Consider the following 18925-nt stretch of genomic DNA (forward strand, 5'->3'; position numbering starts at 1 on the left):
CATGATAGCGTTCGCGAACTGTTTCGTGTAAACCACTTAATTTTCGCGATAATTACCTAGCTGTCTAGTTAATAAAAATTCTTATAATACTAGTATCTAGAGTGAGTAGTACTTGTATTTCTGTTCTGAGTTAATTGCATTCGGAAGACTTTGAACATTATCTTTCAATTCGTTAGAAATGGCGGTAGTCTGGCGTCTCCTCGCGCGGGGGGTGGGGGGTAAGAAATTATTTTGAAACAATTTCATCATGATTAAATCGTTATTAATTTTCAACAGATCGAATTTTTCGTCCAATTCGGTCGGTTAAAAGTTTCCAGCAAACACCTGGTCGGTACGACGTCGTCTCGACGTGGGATACTCGCCGGGATCCTTTTTAAATGAATTTTCATCTGTCGTATATGGTTTCCATATAATTGAAGTATCTGTAATTTCTAGGTTAACAACGCAAACCTACGTTTGGTGTTCCTTAACAGCAAACATTGTAACCTGCATTTTATTTCGGCGCATATTCGAACTTAGGGAACAAGACAATGCTGAATATTTAAACCGATCGGAAAATATAGAAGTCTGATATCAGACCGATATGTTTTTAAATATCCGTCCTATGTCCTTACGGTTGGTGAAAACCTTTCTACTTGAATTTGTATTACCTTATCTCCTTGACTTTAATTTAATTGATATTTTTACGTTCATTTTTTTAAATTTCCATTTTATAAAATAACAACATTTAAATGTTGTTTTATTGATCGGTTTTGATCTATAACCCGGGTCAACCGAACTCGTTGTTTCTTAGAATGTCGATCTAAGTTGTTGATTATCAGAGTGTCGTTCTACGATCTACGATCCAGATCGAAGAAATTCGCATGTTGTTTTCTTTGGTCGAGCTATGAGCTAATCATTTTCGATAGCTATAGGGTTTTCGATATACGACACAGGACGACAGAATTCGCATGTTGTTGTATTGTGTTGAACTATGAGGCAACACATCGTGGTGTATATTACATTTTCGATAAACTATCTATGATCTAGGTCGGTAATACGTGCATGTTATTTTATTTTGTCGAGCTACGATCTATGACCCAGGTCAAGTAAATATGATTTCCATTACAATGTCTATCTACGTTCGATCCAGGTCGATCAATTCATTTTTTTTCATTGATGTACGATCTACGAGCTACGCGCAAACTTTACAAACCTCTTCCAAGATACATGTACTATAACGCTCTGCCACAAGGGCGAGACAGATCGTGATTAATTTCAGACTGCAGGGGCGGGTCCAGGATTTAGCGCTAGAGGGAGGTTAACTTTTACTGTTTTTTCTCGAACCTCATTCTTTCAACTCACGCACCCACTCTCCAAGCCTGAATACCAGGGGCGGTGCCCATGAATTGACGTGACTTAGTCGGGGGCGTAACTTAGGGGCGCAACCTTTCGACATGCGCCTTTCCCTCAACCAGAACTGAAATGAATATGGAATACAAAGTTTTTGTAAATCGGTTTGAGGTTTCTCCCCAAGGAAATTAAGTCTGAACAATTCGTATTCCCAAATGGTGCATTTTTAGTGCGTCTTAAATTACTCCTTTTCTCCGATATTGATATAAAAAGTTAAATTTAAGGGGCGGGGACGTCCCCCAACCCCCGTGTGCACATTCCAATTTTCAGATGATGATATGTCAAAATATCATGATAAAAGCATTGAAAACAGGAATTACGGATGGTGAACTAAGTCGCAGTTTTGTGCTTTTAATTTGACAGTTTATTCTCGATCTTGAACTATATTATAAGAATGTGCTTGATTTTAGCCCTGTATATCACAGGTTGAATGGGAAGTGTGACGCTTCACTCAGCTTTCATCGATTGTGTATGATATTGCTTGGTTGTATTTCTTGTTTGTTAGGTATTTAGAAGTAATTGTTGTGAGAAGTTTCACGGTGGATTTATTCTATTGACCGAAGCATTACACCGGGAATATCTCGCTGCATTTGTTTACATTCTTTTCAATATTGACTAGGTCATGATCGACTGGTGGTATGCTGATGCGATCGTTCTAATTCAACGGTCGATTCATACATAAACACACGAGTAAACATTTCTTTGGGATTCAAATTGGGATAATCGTGTGCATACATTGTAGAGGTATGTTTATACATAATCTAACCGTTTCTGTACAGAATTCGCTGCAGAATATTATAAGAGAACAATCATCAGGCATAGTAAATACTAATTTCAGGTCTAGATAATATGATTGTTGATTTGGCAAAAGAAGAATCCGTATTAATAATAGAGTCAGTTGTAAATAGATTGGTTATTAAGAGTATGAAAATAGGTCACCAGCTATTTAAACGCATATATACTATCAATAAAGTTTTGAACGTTCATTATTAATTGTGACCTTTGCTGTAGACAGCTAATTTAGACCTGTTATGTTTAATATTGCGTGGGTAAGTGAATGAATGGAGGCACATTTAAATTAATTGATTAATTAAGTAAGTAAGTAAATTGTTTATTAATGTGGCATGTGCAATTCAATCAGAGTAATAATAACATATATACAAACGTTTGCACCCGACCCGTTGGGTCTATAGGTCACCATATCTAAAGTGCAGTGTAAGTATAAACATAAGGTATATAACATAATAATAATTGACTAGTATCATAACACAGTTGGTATTACAGATACAATGTGAGTTCCAGGAGCGATAGATAAATGATCAAATATCACATTAAGAGTACATAAAAGTTCTTTTCAGGTAGGCTTTTACAATATATTTGATGTACGTGAAGTTAGCGGCCTAGCGGCCTAGCGGCGTGAAGTTAGCAACCTAGCGGCATAGCGGCGTGAAGTTAGCGGCCTAGCGGCCTAGCGGCGTGAAGTTAGCGGCCTAGCGGCCTAGCGGCCTAGCGGCCTGGCAGCCTAATTATTTTTTTCTATTTCCAAGCAATTGTTAATGCGTTTTTTTTTTAAACAATGCTAAATCAAGGTTTTTTATTCATATAGTTACATAGCGGCCTTAAATTGTTATCTATTCAGAATATTTTTCTTTACCCTTTATTCTGAAACAATTTTAAATTAACTGTTTTATGCACAAATTATCACTCTGAAGCGTTTTTCAACTTTTTTTCAAAAAAGTCGATCAAGCACTTCAGCGACCTAGCGGCATAGCGGCGTGAAATTAGCGGCCTAGCGGCCTAAATTGAATCCTATTTCAAAGCATGTATACATGCATTTTCTTCTAAAACAATGACATTTTAACTGTTTTTATGCACAAATTAACGCATTGAAGCGATTATCAACAGGTTTTTTTTCCAAAAACGTCGATAAAGCAGTCAGCTATTTCAAAGCATTAAACATGCCTGTTCTTCTAAAACAATGATGTATTTACTGTTTTTATGCACAAATTATCACTCTGAAGCGTTTTTCATTTTTTTCCCCAAAAAAGTCGATCGAGCACTTCAGCGGCCTAGCGGCCTAGCGGCGTGAAGTTAGCGGCCTGGCGGCCTAGCGGCCTAGCGGCCTAAAATGGTATCCTATTTCAAACCATGTATACATGCATTTTCTTCTAAAACAATGACATATTAAATGTTTGAATGCAGAAATTAACACTTTGAAGCTATTAGCGATAATCAACAGGTTTTTTTCCCAAAAAGGTCGATTAAGCAGTCAGCTATTTCAAAGCATTAAACATGCCTGATCTTCTTAATCAATGATATATTTACAGTTTATATGCACAAATTATCACTCTGAAGCGTTTTTCAACTTTTAAAAAAAAAGTCGATCGAGCACTTCAGCGGCCTAGCGGCCTAGCGGCCTAGCGGCGTAAAGTTAGCGGCCTGGCGGCCTAGCGGCCTAGCGGCCTAAAATGGTATCCTATTTCAAAGCATGTATACATACATTTTCTTCTAAAACAATGACATAAACTGTTTTTATGCACAAATTAACACATTGAAGCTTTAAGCGATAATCAACATATTTTTTTCAAAAGCGTCGATTAAGCAGTCAGCTATTTCAAAGCATTAAACATGCCTGATCTTCTAAAACAATGATATATTTACTGTTTTATGCACAAATTATCCCTCTGAAGCGTTTTTTTTTTTCTTTTTTTTTTAAAGTAGATCGAGCACTTCAGCGGCCTAGCGGCGTGAAGTTAGCGGCCTGGCGGCCTAGCGGCCTAGCGGCCTAAAATGGTTTCCTATTTCAAACCATGTATACAGTCATGCATTTTCTTCTAAAACAAATGCACAAATTAACACTTTGAAGCTATTAGCGATTATCAACAGGTTTTTTTCAAAAGCGTCGATAAAGCAGTCAGCTATTTCAAAGCATTAAACATGCCTGTTCTTCTAAAAAAATGATATATTTATTGTTTTTATGCACAAATTATCACTCTGAACCGTTTTTCAACTGTTTGAAAAAAAGTCGATCAAGCACTTCAGCGGCCTAGCGGCGTGAAGTTAGCGGCCTAGCGGCCTAACATGGTTTCCTATTTCAAAGCATGTATACATGTATTTTCTTCTAAAACAATGACATATTAGCTGTTTGAATGCACAAAATTAACACTTTGAAGCTATTAGTGATAATCAACATATTTTTTTTCAAAAAAGTCGATTGAGCAGTCAGCTATTTCAAAGCACTAAACATGGCTGATCTTCTAAAACAATGATAAACAATGATATATTTATTGTTTTTGTGCACAAATTATCACTCTGAACCGTTTTTCAACTTTTTACAAAAAAAGTTGATCAAGCACTTCAGCGGCCTAGCGGCGTGAAGTTAGCGGCCTAGCGGCCTAGCGGCCTAAAATGCTATCCTATTTCAAAGAATGTATATATGCATTTTCTTCTACAAAAATGATATGTTACCTGTTTTTATGCACAGACTATCACTCTGAGGCGATTATCAACATATTTTTGAGAAGGATAGGCATGTTCACATGCTTTGAAAAGCTGACTGCTTGTTCGACTTTTTGAAAAAAAGGTTGATAATCGCCTCAGAGTGATAGTTTGTGCTTAAAACAGTTAATATATCATTGTTTTAGAAAAACAATGCATGTATACATGCTTTGAAATAGGATAGCATTTTAGGCCGCTAGGCCGCCAGGCCGCTAACTTCACGCCGCTAGGCCGCTAGGCCGCTGAAGTGCTCGATCGACTTTTTTGAAAAAAAAATGACAAACGCTTCAGAGTGATAATTTGTGCATAAAACAGTAAATATATCATTGTTTTAGAAGATCAGGCATGTTTAATGCTTTGAAATAGCTGACTGCTTAATCGACGCTCTTAAAAAACTGTTGATAATCGCTAATAGCTTCAAAGTGTTAATTTGTGCATAAAAACAGTTAATATGTCATTGTTTTAGAAGAAAATGCATGTATGCATGCTTTGAAATAGGATACCATTTTAGGCCGCTAGGCCGCCAGGCCGCTAACTTCACGCCGCTAGGCCGCTAGGCCGCTGAAGTTCTCGATCGATTTTTTTGAAAAAAAATGAAAAACGCTTTAGAGTGATAATTTGTGCATAAAAACAGTAAATACATCATTGTTTTAGAAGATCAGCCATGTTTAATGCTTTGAAATAGCTGACTGTTCAATCGACTTTTTTGAAAAAAAATATGTTGATTATCGCTAATAGCTTCAAAGTGGTAATTTGTGCATTCAAACAGTTAATATGTCATTGTTTTAGAAGAAAATGCATGTATACATGCTTTGAAATAGGAAACCATTTTAGGCCGCTAGGCCGCCAGGCCGCTAACTTCACGCCGCTAGGCCGCTAGGCCGCTGAAGTGCTCGATCGACTTTTTTGAGAAAAAAAATAAAAAACGCTTCAGAATGATAATTTGTGCATAAAACAGTAAATATATCATTGTTTTAGAAGATCAGGCATGTTTAATGCTTTGAAATAGCTGACTGCTTAATTGACGCTTTAAAAAAAACTGTTGATAATCGCTAATAGCTTCAAAGTGTTAACTTGTGCATACAAACAGTTAATAAGTCATTATTTTAGAAGAAAATGCATGTATACATGCTTTGAAATAGGATACCATTTAAGGCCGCTAGGCCGCTAGGCCGCTTGGCCGCTAACTTCACGCCGCTAGGCCGCTAGGCCGCTAGGCCGCTGAAGTGCTCGATCGACTTTTTTGAAGAAAAAAATGAAAAACGCTTCAGAGTGATAATTTGTGCATAAAAACAGTTAATACATCATTGTTTTAGAAGAACAGGCATGTTTAATGCTTTGAATTAGCTGACTGCTTTATCGACGTTTTTGGAAAAAAACTGTTGATAATCGCTTCAATGTGTTAATTTGTGCATAAAACAGTTAAAATGTCATTGTTTTAGAAGTAAATGCATGTATACATGCTTTGAAATAGGATTCAATTTAGGCCGCTAGGCCGCTAATTTCACGCCGCTATGCCGCTAGGTCGCTGAAGTGCTTGATTGACTTATTTGAAAACAAATGCTATGTAACTATATGAATAAAAAACCTTGATTTATCATTGTTTTAAAAAAAACGCATTAACAATTGCTTGGAAATAAAAAAAAATAATTAGGCCGCCAGGCCGCTAGGCCGCTAGGCCGCCAACTTCACGCCGCTAGGCCGCTAGGCCGCCAGGCCGCTAACTTCACACCGCTAGGCCGCTAACTTCACGCCACTAGGCCGCTAGGCCGCTAACGTCACGCCGCTAGGCCGCTAGACCGCTAGGCCGCTAACTTCACGTACATATATATTTGGATAATTTCCTAGGGTATGAGGACATTAGAATAGATAATTTACTGTTTATATCATAGACTAAATAACGTCATAAAACGAGGCGATAATGACTTATATGTTTGTGTTGATACGTGTTGTTACATGTTTTATATGTAAGATGTATACAGCCTCATTTGCTATAAATGAAGGTTATCATAAAAACTGCCCAATACGTGAACTATTTAAAACTTAAATAGCCTTGCATCATATGTAAAACACTGCACTCTCTGTTTGTTTTTCGCACCGTATGTAGTATTCATCATCATCATCATCATCGTCATCGTCATTGTCATTGGCATCGTCGTCGTCAGAATGAAGCAGCTGTAGCAATCAAATTATCATCAGATTCATCAGCAACAGTATTATCATCATCATCATCATCTTCATCATCATCACCATCACCATCATCATTATTGTTGTAATATGATATCGGCTACCTGCGAGTGGCCAAGCTTATCAGCAGTCTGTAGTTAGATAGCGTCGAATAAACATCGTAAATTACATAGCAGTCTTTATCTATTATCCCAATAGTTAATAAATAATCCGACAATCATCATCATTATCATCATCATCATCATCATTATTATTTGAACCACCACCATCCGAGTCGTCGTCGCCGCGACCCATGCTGCCACCGTCGTCGAAGTCATCATCATCACCATCGTCGTCGTCGGCGTCGTCGTCGTCGTCATCATCATCAGCATCATCATCATTTCATTTCAGGCTAATACTTGAAACATTATCTATTTAAAGTTAATAAAATAATAGTTGGGAGTTAATGGAAAAAAGTAAGTGGAGATAAAATGCAACAAAACGTTTTCTTGTAAACAATATTAATTTGAAGTAAATCAAGAATTATAGAGAGGTTTCTTTGCAAGAACGGGTCAAAAAGTATATTTTGCAGTGCCCTATTACACATTGTCATCTAGTTATATCCCAAGTTTCATTAAATCACTTTCAAACGTTTCCGAGTTAAGCTTTGACAACATATGTTTAAATAAAATCAAAGTATGAACGAGTCAACTTAAAAAAGTACGCATGTGATACAATTCCTACACAAATCTATCAATATGCAAAGTTTAATTCATTAATTTCCAAGACATGCGATGTACAAACCCCTTTAAAGCAATTAAAAGTACAAAATGATTAAGGATTATAATCCATGTATGTGTACAATTTCAAATTACCAACAGCAACACCACCACCACCACTACCAACAACAACCACAACAACAACACGCAGCCTTGACACAGGACTATACATGTTTTAGGCCTTTATTCGAATAGACTACAGATGTAATGCAGACTACACTTTCACGCTATATCCCTGTACAGTATATTTTAAGAAAAAAACACAACAAAGGGCAATAACTTCGTGAATGATACACCAATCAAACTCAGCTCCCGACATGCATCGCTATGCTTAAGCTTATTCAGTCATTTTGAAGTTTTATTCAGATCTGGCTAAGAATTTTGTCAAATGAAGCGTGCGCAAAGATCATATGGCCATTACTCTGTGAACGATAGACCGAGCGAACCCTGCCAATGGCATGCACTTCTTGTCTTCAAATTTAGAACTTCAGTGAAGTTTCAGCCAGACTCAGCCACTAAGGGTTTTGGAGATGACTCGTGCACAATAATCTTTATGTACGAAAACATTTCTATGGGCCAAAACAAATACCCTCAGCGAACTCTGCCAACGATTTATATCAAACAATTTTGCGGAGTTCAATCCAAACCCGGAACGGATTTTTAGATGGTGTGCACAAGATTAAGTTTTGCAGAAAGTCATACGGACAAGCTGAATCCAGTATACCCACACGCGGTATGTCCCACCTTGAGATGAAATTCCAAAAGACAACAATTCAAAGTGTTCCATTTTAAAATTTTACCTCCAATGCAGCATTTGTAATTGCATAAACGATACATTGCACAAACAATTTCACATAATACGTATGGAGCAAGACTGATGTTTAAAAGTGGTTCACATGTGACGCATTATATGATTAATGGTGCAATCTTACATGTGATGCATCTTACATATTGTATTTTAACAGGGTGAATACACAGCTTTTGTGGCATAGCGGCAAGACTAACTATGGCGATGGAGGCGTACCTGCCATCCTCTCCCATCTCGACGGGTCTGGTTGCCCTGGTAGCGGGCCTATTTTCATTCTGGCTGTTCAGGCGCATGCGCTACAACTACCCGCCTCGCCCAGGCATCGCACTCCCTCTGCTGGGACATGCTTACAGTAAGGAAACCCCATTGTATTATCATGTTCAATCCATTTTGATTAACTTGTTACATCGGTTGCCATGCGATTAAAGCCACATGCTGCGTGTTCTCATGTCTCATAAAAGTTTATTTCACATGAAAAAACAATTCCGTCATCTTGTGCGTACTGTCGTATGAATGGCATGCTAATTTTGCTCCGACCGATCGGTAGATCCACACTTTTAATATCTGCAAGTAGTTATAATTGAGTATAGAAGTTTTATTTTTTTATCATCAATACACATTTAGGTATAGTTTCTGACCACATCCCTTACCCACCTATCGAATGTGTATTCCTCTCACTCAATACGACTCTTTGTTTCAGAAATAACGTTTAATGACCTTTACTTGCAAGCGTTTGAATGGTCGAAGGTGTACGGGCCAGTTTTGACCGTCCATCTTGGTGAGTGAATATCTAACATTACAAACACGGCTCTTCTGTTTGATTTATTTATTCTAATTCATACAATGTACTTATATAACCCATGTGTTGTCATGTAAAAAGTATTTATACCGTCAAAACTGATCCGATCTTTAAGATCTAGGGATATGATTAAGAACACTCAAGTCTGAGTTCAAACTTAAATGGCAAAATTGCAAATGTTCATTTCATTGTTACAATCCTTCAAGTTGACGTTTTAAAATTGTATTTCCTAAATTTTAAAACCATCTGAAGTTGTACACGTTTTTCATTTATTTCTGTAAAACTAACGGAAAAAAGATGACAGTAGTTATCTTAAAGAAAGTGTGTCCGTACTAACCATAAAGTTGTTCTTAATCATGGACCGAGGCCCTTCACATAACGAGCTCTAACTAAAGAAAGTCGATTTTGGCGGAAAGTTTACTGCTATTAGAATAATAACATGTACAGTCGTCTCTATTTCTCTGCGCTCCACTTGTCGGTGTTCCGTTCCTTTATTATGAAATGCCCCCTGTACTTAATTGATATATAATAACAGAGTGATGAAGTATGTTCCCCTTGCCGGTGCCTGTACTTCTGTTGGATAATTGATCTATAATTACAGAATGAGTGTGTTCCCGTTTCCGGTCCCTGTACTTCTGCGGGATAATTGATCTATAATTACAGAATAAGTGTGTTCCCCTTGCCGATCCCTGTACTTCTGTGGGATAATTGATCTATAATTACAGAATGAGTGTGTTCCCGTTTCCGGTCCCTGTACTTCTGTGGGATAATTGATCTATAATTACAGAATGAGTGTGTTCCCCTTGCTGGTCCCTGTACTTCTGCGGGATAATTTATCTATAATTACAGAATGAGTGTGTTCCCCTTGCTGGTCCCTGTACTTCTGTAGGATAATTGATCTATAATTACAGAATGAGTATGTTCCCCTTGCTGGTCCCTGTACTTCTGTGGGATAAATGATCTATAATTACAGAATGAGTGTGTTCCCCTTGCTGGTCCCTGTAATTCTGTGGGATAATTGATCTATAATTACAGAATGAGTGTGTTCCCCTTGCAGGTCCCTGTACTTCTGTGGGATAATTGATCTATAATTACAGAATGAGTGTGTTCCCCTTGCAGGTCCCTGTACTTCTGTGGGATAATTGATCTATAATTACAGAATGAGTGTGTTTCCCTTGCCGGTCCCTGTACTTCTGTGAGATAATTGATCTATAATTATAGAATGAGTGTGTTCCCCTTGCTGGTCCCTGTACTTCTGTGAGATAATTGATCTTTACTTACAGAATGAGTGTGTTCCCGTTGCCGGTCCCTATACTTCTGTGAGATAATTGATCTATAATTACAGAATGAGTGTGTTTCCCTTGCTGGTCCCTGTACTTCTGTGAGATAATTGATCTATAATTATAGAATGAGTGTGTTCCCCTTGCTGGTCCCTGTACTTCTGTGGAATAATTGATCTATAATTACAGAATGAGTGTGTTTCCCTTGCTGGTCCCTGTACTTCTGTGAGATAATTGATCTATAATTACAGAATGAGTGTGTTTCCCTTGCTGGTCCCTGTACTTCTGTGGAATAATTGATCTATAATTACAGAATGAGTGTGTTTCCCTTGCTGGTCCCTGTACTTCTGTGGAATAATTGATCTATAATTACAGAATGAGTGTGTTCCCCTTGCAGGTCCCTGTACTTCTGTGGAATAATTGATCTATAATTACAGAATGAGTGTGTTTCCCTTGCTGGTCCCTGTACTTCTGTGAGATAATTGATCTATAATTACAGAATGAGTGTGTTTCCCTTGCTGGTCCCTGTACTTCTGTGAGATAATTGATCTATAATAACAGAATGAGTGTGTTTCCCTTGCTGGTCCCTGTACTTCTGTGGAATAATTGATCTATAATTACAGAATGAGTGTGTTTCCCTTGCTGGTCCCTGTACTTCTGTGAGATAATTGATCTATAATTATAGAATGAGTGTGTTCCCCTTGCTGGTCCCTGTACTTCTGTGGAATAATTGATCTATAATTACAGAATGAGTGTGTTTCCCTTGCTGGTCCCTGTACTTCTGTGAGATAATTGATCTATAATTACAGAATGAGTGTGTTTCCCTTGCTGGTCCCTGTACTTCTGTGGAATAATTGATCTATAATTACAGAATGAGTGTGTTTCCCTTGCTGGTCCATGTACTTCTGTGAGATAATTGATCTATAATTATAGAATGAGTGTGTTCCCCTTGCAGGTCCCTGTACTTCTGTGAGATAATTGATCTATAATTATAGAATGAGTGTGTTCCCCTTGCTGGTCCCTGTACTTCTGTGAGATAATTGATCTTTACTTACAGAATGAGTGTGTTCCCCTTGCAGGTCCCTATACTTCTGTGAGATAATTGATCTTTACTTACAGAATGAGTGTGTTCCCCTTGCTGGTCCCTGTACTTCTGTGAGATAATTGATCTATAATTATAGAATGAGTGTGTTCCCCTTGCTGGTCCCTGTACTTCTGTGAGATAATTGATCTATAATTATAGAATGAGTGTGTTCCCCTTGCAGGTTCCTGTACTTCTGTGAGATAATTGATCTATAATTATAGAATGAGTGTGTTCCCCTTGCTGGTCCCTGTACTTCTGTGAGATAATTGATCTATAATTATAGAATGAGTGTGTTCCCCTTGCAGGTCCCTATACTTCTGTGAGATAATTGATCTTTACTTACAGAATGAGTGTGTTCCCCTTGCTGGTCCCTGTACTTCTGTGAGATAATTGATCTATAATTATAGAATGAGTGTGTTCCCCTTGCTGGTCCCTGTACTTCTGTGAGATAATTGATCTATAATTATAGAATGAGTGTGTTCCCCTTGCAGGTCCCTGTACTTCTGTGAGATAATTGATCTTTTCTTACAGAATGAGTGTGTTCCCCTTGCTGGTCCCTGTACTTCTGTGAGATAATTGATCTATAATTATAGAATGAGTGTGTTCCCCTTGCAGGTCCCTATACTTCTGTGAGATAATTGATCTATAATTATAGAATGAGTGTGTTCCCCTTGCTGGTCCCTGTACTTCTGTGAGATAATTGATCTATAATTATAGAATGAGTGTGTTCCCCTTGCAGGTCCCTATACTTCTGTGAGATAATTGATCTATAATTATAGAATGAGTGTGTTTCACTTGCTGGTCCCTGTACTTCTGTGAGATAATTGATCTATAATTATAGAATGAGTGTGTTCCCCTTGCTGGTCCCTGTACTTCTGTGAGATAATTGATCTATAATTATAGAATGAGTGTGTTCCCCTTGCTGGTCCCTGTACTTCTGTGAGATAATTGATCTATAATTATAGAATGAGTGTGTTCCCCTTGCAGGTCCCTATACTTCTGTGAGATAATTGAACTTTACTTACAGAATGAGTGTGTTCCCCTTGCAGGTCCCTATACTTCTTTGAGATAATTGACCTTTACTTACAGAATGAGTGTGTTCCCCTTGCTGGTCCCTGTACTTCTGTGAGATAATTGATCTATAATTACAGAATGAGTGTGTTCCCCTTGCAGGTCCCTATACTTCTTTGAGATAATTGATCTTTACTTACAGAATGAGTGTGTTCCCCTTGCTGGTCCCTGTACTTCTGTGAGATAATTGATCTATAATTACAGAATGAGTGTGTTCCCCTTGCAGGTCCCTATACTTCTGTGGGATAATTGATCTATAATTACAGAATGAGTGTGTTCCCCTTGCAGGTCCCTGTACTTCTGTGAGATAATTGATCTTTACTTACAGAATGAGTGTGTTCCCCTTGCTGGTCCCTGTACTTCTGTGAGATAATTGATCTTTACTTACAGAATGAGTGTGTTCCCCTTGCTGGTCCCTGTACTTCTGTGGGATAATTGATCTATAATTACAGAATGAGTGTGTTCCCCTTGCAGGTCCCTGTACTTCTGTGGGATAATTGATCTTTAATAACTGAATGATAAAGTCTGTTCCCCTTGCAGGACCATGTAGTTTTTTGGGTTAATTGATATATAATTATCAAATGATAAAGTGTGTTCCACTTGCAGGTCCAATGAAGATGGTTGTGGTGAACAAGATAGACGAGGCGCTAGAAGTTCTCGTGAAAAAGTCCACAGACTTTGCCAACAGGCTTATCACACCCTCAGGTAACGCACGATGCCACTGATGCGCGTGCACAAAGGAATAAACATATTTAAATAATTCAAAATGAAAATTCTAGCGCCTGACATTATACATATTCAAAATTTGAGTTTTTAAGATAATTTACAGAAGATAAAAAAATTACTATTTGCGAGCTCACGTCCGTCCGACCGTACTGTTTGAACACTCTTGTAATATAAGAAAACTGAGGAAAGGGGTTCCATATAAGCCTTTGGGCTTTCTCCTCTATCCTTTACTGGTAAAAGTTGTGTGTATATATATATTCAGTTCAGTCTACCTTTGGTTAAACAGTATTTATTTTGCTTATATATACATGTATATATTATACTGTTTTAACCAAAAGTTACCTGATTTTAATCGTCAATAACTCTTACACATGTGCAGAAAATATAAATACAAGTGTTATCAATTTCCTTATTTGCTTGCTCCAGTCGAGATGTTCACGGACGGAGGTCGGGACATCGTTTTCAGCAATTACTCGCCAACCTGGAAACTACACAGGAAACTATCCTCAAAGGCCCTTAGGTATAAACATGGAATGGTTGTCATCCTATGTTTATTCTTTATGTTATTATAATAATACAATTGAAAAAGTGGACGAGCTCATTAGTAAAAATGAGCCATTTTCAATCTTTTCTTTTGTTTTATTTTAAAAGAGTTTTGATATTCAGACCTATGGTTATTATGTACAGTGTTTATTCCTGTCTAGTTGCCTTACAGAGCAGGATCTTCGGGCATCGCGTTTGCAGAAGTCCATTCTTAAGTTACGGGATGCTAGTTGTAATAAACATTAAAATGAATGAATTATTTCGTCAAAAAATTATTGCACATTGTCTGATCCAATGGATTTTCTCTGACCGGAACTCGAGTTATCCGGCGGATCGAGGTTTCATTTCTTACTATATGTATGTTGACTAGTAAAGGAAAATTAAGAGCACGTGTATTCTTAACCCCCACATACATACCACAGACACTACATGCAGGGACCGGCCCTTGAACAACGTGTGCATACGGCCTTGGAGACGGCATTGGCGGAGATGGACGGGCACGCGGACTCGCCCTTTGACCCTATCGAACACATCAACTTTATAGTGGGCAATATCCTCACCGGCTTATGCTTCGGAGGATCGTAAGTCGAGATTCTGCCTTTTGCCCTTGTCTTTGTAGTAAAAGAGCAATTTGACTCAAATCGGCATTTCACAATACTAATTAACTATAGTGGCTATTTGGAATACTTAGTCACAACATACTGAGCTGAAATGCCAGTAAAGAGTGTAACAGTGGAATGATAAAGGTTCCCTCGCGCATAGGGGTGATACTCCGGTCATTGGCGGCCCCAAATCTGGGAAATGACTACCTAAAGGGTACATACTGTCACGACATGTTCGGATCGTACAAAGGAACGTTTTTTGGTAGTTTCTAGGAAATCGTTATTTTCTTTATCATTTCATCACTATCGTGATTTGTTGCCGTTGACGTCTTCGTAGCCGCCGCCGACTTTTACCTATCAGATTATTTTTTTTATTTCTTTACAATTCTATTAATTTCCAGCGTCAATTGTTAAAAAATCTAGTTGGCGTGTAAAAGTTATTGTTCAAGTTACTGATGATGATGATGATGATGATGATGATATCTGTCGAATTTTGATATAAAATACCAAAATTGGTAGGATAATGGGTGTTTTGATAGTAACTGCCAAAAGTTGATCGAGGTTGATTTAGGGGACAAAACATCTTGACGCTACCAAAAATAAGCCTTCACACAGGTGCCGGACAGAAGAATCGACTTCCCGACGGATACCCATGTTACACTATAGCGGTTTGCGTCACTGAATAAGAAGTATAAACGAAATAAAGTACCAGTGGTGACGATCACTAACGTGACTAGGGCAAGGAAAATAAAACAATTTGTTGATACGCTCAAATACATAAACTTTTCACCAGATACGTTTTTGAGGACAAGGAAGTAAACTTCATCCTAGAGCAAGAGGACCTTCTGCTCTCGGACGGGCTGGCTTCAGGGACCCTGGAAGACTTTCTGCCACCCATCAGGCACGTTTACAAGTCACAGGGATTCCGAAGACTAGAGCAGTTCTACAAGGACATAATAGAGGACTTCATAGGAAAAAAATACTATGAGGAAAAGAAGACATTTAAACGAGGTAGGCCGTTATTTGTGACTTAGTAACAATAATGAATATGATGCTTAAAATTGTCTGTGATAGAGCAGTATTGCCAAACTCGGAAAGGAGTAGAATAACAATAAGTGAAATGTTGTTTATCCAGTGTCAATGTGTAATACCCCTTTGTTCCCTCCCCCAGACGAGTTGCGTCACCTCGTGGACCACCTTATTCTTGCTCGTATGGAGGCTGAGGAATCTGAAGGGGATGGCCTTGTCGCCCTGACAGACACACGCATCATCCAGACACTTTCGGATATATTCTTTGGTAAGAAGACGGTGTGTTAACAATTGATTGATGGTTGTGTGGCTATCTTTTGTTGAAGCAACATTTCTAAAATCGCCAATAAACGACCCATACCGAAAAACGCAACTTTTGGCTTTATTCTACTTCTCCATATGTAAATCTTTAAATCCTATTTCATGTCTCTTACCTGTCCTTACAGCGGGTGTGGACACGTCCCGAATGACACTGCGGTTTGCGCTGCTACATATGGCCGCCTACCCGGACATACAAGCGAAAGCCTATGAGGAAATTGACAGAGTCGTGGGTAAGCGGGATGGAATATGCAACAGCAGGAGATTATAAGCAACGCATTTAAAGTAACAGACATGCAGGATGATAGAAGCTGTGTTTTTGATGTATACGCGATAAAAGAACCACTAAGTTACATGTTCAGCTATGTTTATATCAGTTTCGGTAATTTCATAGCTTAAGTTCATGAATCAGGGTATGTTTCACCCATAGGCCGTGGTCGTCTGCCAGGGTTGAGCGACCGACCAGATCTAGCGTACACTGAGGCCGTGCTGCATGAGAGTATGCGCATCGCCACCGTGCTCCCCAGCGGCGTTTGGCACGAAACGCTTTGTGACACATCCATAGGTAAGTATTCAATGGACATGCTGAGAAGTGTAACGGAGGAGTGCTGCGAAACCCCTGATCTCAAAATATATTTATTTAAAACACCTTATTCATAGATGATAAGTTTATCGTAAAGTCATAACGGACACAATTTCTCGTTATGTTATTCCGTATATGAATAAAGGCATGTGTCTCAGAATGTTAAATCAACCTTATGCTTAGACAGTTAAAAGTACTCATGGCATGAGGGTTCCTTTTAAAATAATTGTTATTTGACGGTTAACCCATCTTTTACAGGAAGTTACAAAATCCCTAAAGGCACGCCGGTGATGATTAACCACTGGGCCTTGCACCACGACCCGGATGCCTGGGACGAGGTTGAGAAGTTTAAACCCGAGCGCTACCTCGACGAGCACGGGAAGCTCGGACCAAAACCCAAGAGCTGGCTCCCCTTTGGAGCAGGCAAACGAGTGTGCCTGGGCGAGTTCGTTGCGAAACCGGAGTTGCACCTGATCTTCGCCAGCTTACTACAGCGTTATCGGTGGTCGCCAGAGGCAGGACGCGTTGTGGACATCTCTCCTGAGAGAAGTCTGCTGTCAAACATTCCAAAGTCACAGAAACTTCTCATGGAAAGACGGATATAGATCTGTATGTGAAGGATGTGACATGAATTGCAATCTGTTGTTTTTTGTTTGTTTTTGTGAGGCAATAATGAATAGTATAGCAGTATTCTAGAATTTAATTTGAAGTAAATCAATCGGTCATTATTTAAATGCGGGGATTAAGAAATCATTCAATCTGGTGGTTAAATAATAAAATTGAGTTACAGATTGAAATCCGTGTCTGTCAGAACAATCGATAACATTATTTATCAAATTTGTAAGATGCAGAAACGTGAATGAAATAATTTTCTCTCTCGCTTTTCGATGAAATATGGAGTTTTATCAGTGAAATTGCAACAGTTAAAAATGATATTTTTCACTTCATAATACGGAGTGAAAGTATTAACTTTCAGAAACATTTTATTGAAATGCCATGTTTTTTAAAAATGTTTTTTTTTTATATTAACGAAGATTAGACAAAAGTGCATTTTAATATCCGGCATCAAGACTGCTTTGTATTGTTTTCTGCAAAAATGAAAATACACTGACAGGCATATTAACTTTGTTTTGTATAATTTGATACATTTGGATAACGGATTTGAAATTACCGCTTAATAAAGTTCTTTATAATTGTAAACTGTAAATTCTCTTATATATATATATATATATAAAAGAAGTCTTCGAACTAAACTGTAGACATGATAAAATAACACTCTTTAAAAAAAAATTGAGATGGATCTCAAAGTATTCTTTCGGTATAACGATTATTACAAGTAAATTTGACAGGGTGTTTAAGAATCCGTTAGAGCTCATTTTTGGCAATCTACAGAAAAAGAGTGGGTAGCCCTTTCGCGTTTTTTTGTCGATCATCAAAATTGGACTCTGAACTTATTTGGTGTTTGCTGGTGCACTTGTCAGAATCGATATATGTGAAGTCAAAGAACAGAATATTTCAAAAATCTTCAACAGTCAGTGGCCCATACAAAAATGCAAACACCAGGTACATGCTGCCTTTTACTAGTGACACTAGACTAACAACTAAGCAAAAACATACAAGCCTAGTCCTTTTTAAGATAAAATCACGTTCAGATTGTATAATAAAAAGAAGTTATGACGTCATTGCTTCTTTCATTATTGCTCTTCGATTAGATAAGCGGACGTCATATATCCAATGATAAACGTAAATAATTTAAGCTATTCTTTTTATAACATAACTTTCGGCGCATGAGTGATATAACCCCATGCAATAATTTTATATAACTAGTGTAATGACTATGCAAATTAGGTAACCGCACAACGGATAAATATATTAATACGCGCTGTCAAAAATGTGTAAACAAACATCAGAAACGATGTTTCAAAAGAAATCATGATTGTCATCTCCGTGTCAACAAACTCAGCTCCACGATGAAACGAATGGTATTGAAGGTTTCGCTGAATCCAAACAAACACCTCACTTACCACAGTGCCAGAAAATACCTCGTCCAGAAATTGAATGACAACAATGTTCCTGCGAACCAGATTACATGTATGCAAACATCAGTACACAAGAACATTGCATCTATAAACAACTATAGCCACATACATTCAAATCAACACAAGAAAACTTTAGCCATATAAATCAACACAAGGAATTTTTCAGCATCCTGTAATCCAAGTAATTTTTAAATGCCGTCCAGACTTC

The 18925-nt window shown here is 38.0% G+C and overlaps 1 protein-coding gene across 2 annotated transcripts; it reads left to right on the forward strand.

Moving 5' to 3' along the window:
* The first annotated feature begins 1820 nt into the window (after positions 1–1820).
* LOC128242554 (steroid 17-alpha-hydroxylase/17,20 lyase-like) lies at positions 1821–17894 on the forward strand. Of its 2 annotated transcripts, XM_052959745.1 has the most exons (12): positions 1821–1861; positions 2012–2136; positions 8801–8995; positions 9344–9421; positions 13484–13582; positions 14030–14123; positions 14569–14727; positions 15542–15759; positions 15920–16045; positions 16224–16328; positions 16526–16660; positions 16937–17894. In XM_052959745.1, the coding sequence occupies exons 3-12, from the start codon at positions 8842–8844 to the stop codon at positions 17281–17283; spliced, it is 1515 nt and encodes a 504-aa protein (XP_052815705.1). In that variant the 5' UTR covers positions 1821–1861; positions 2012–2136; positions 8801–8841; the 3' UTR covers positions 17284–17894. The 2 variants fall into 2 exon arrangements, with proteins under 2 accessions (XP_052815705.1, XP_052815704.1); XM_052959744.1 differs by lacking the exon at positions 1821–1861 and having other exon boundaries at positions 1875–2136.
* The last annotated feature ends 1031 nt before the right edge of the window (positions 17895–18925 follow it).

The sequence above is a fragment of the Mya arenaria genome, chromosome 8 (assembly GCF_026914265.1).
Source record: "Mya arenaria isolate MELC-2E11 chromosome 8, ASM2691426v1".
Classification (NCBI taxonomy): Eukaryota; Metazoa; Mollusca; class Bivalvia; order Myida; family Myidae; genus Mya; species Mya arenaria.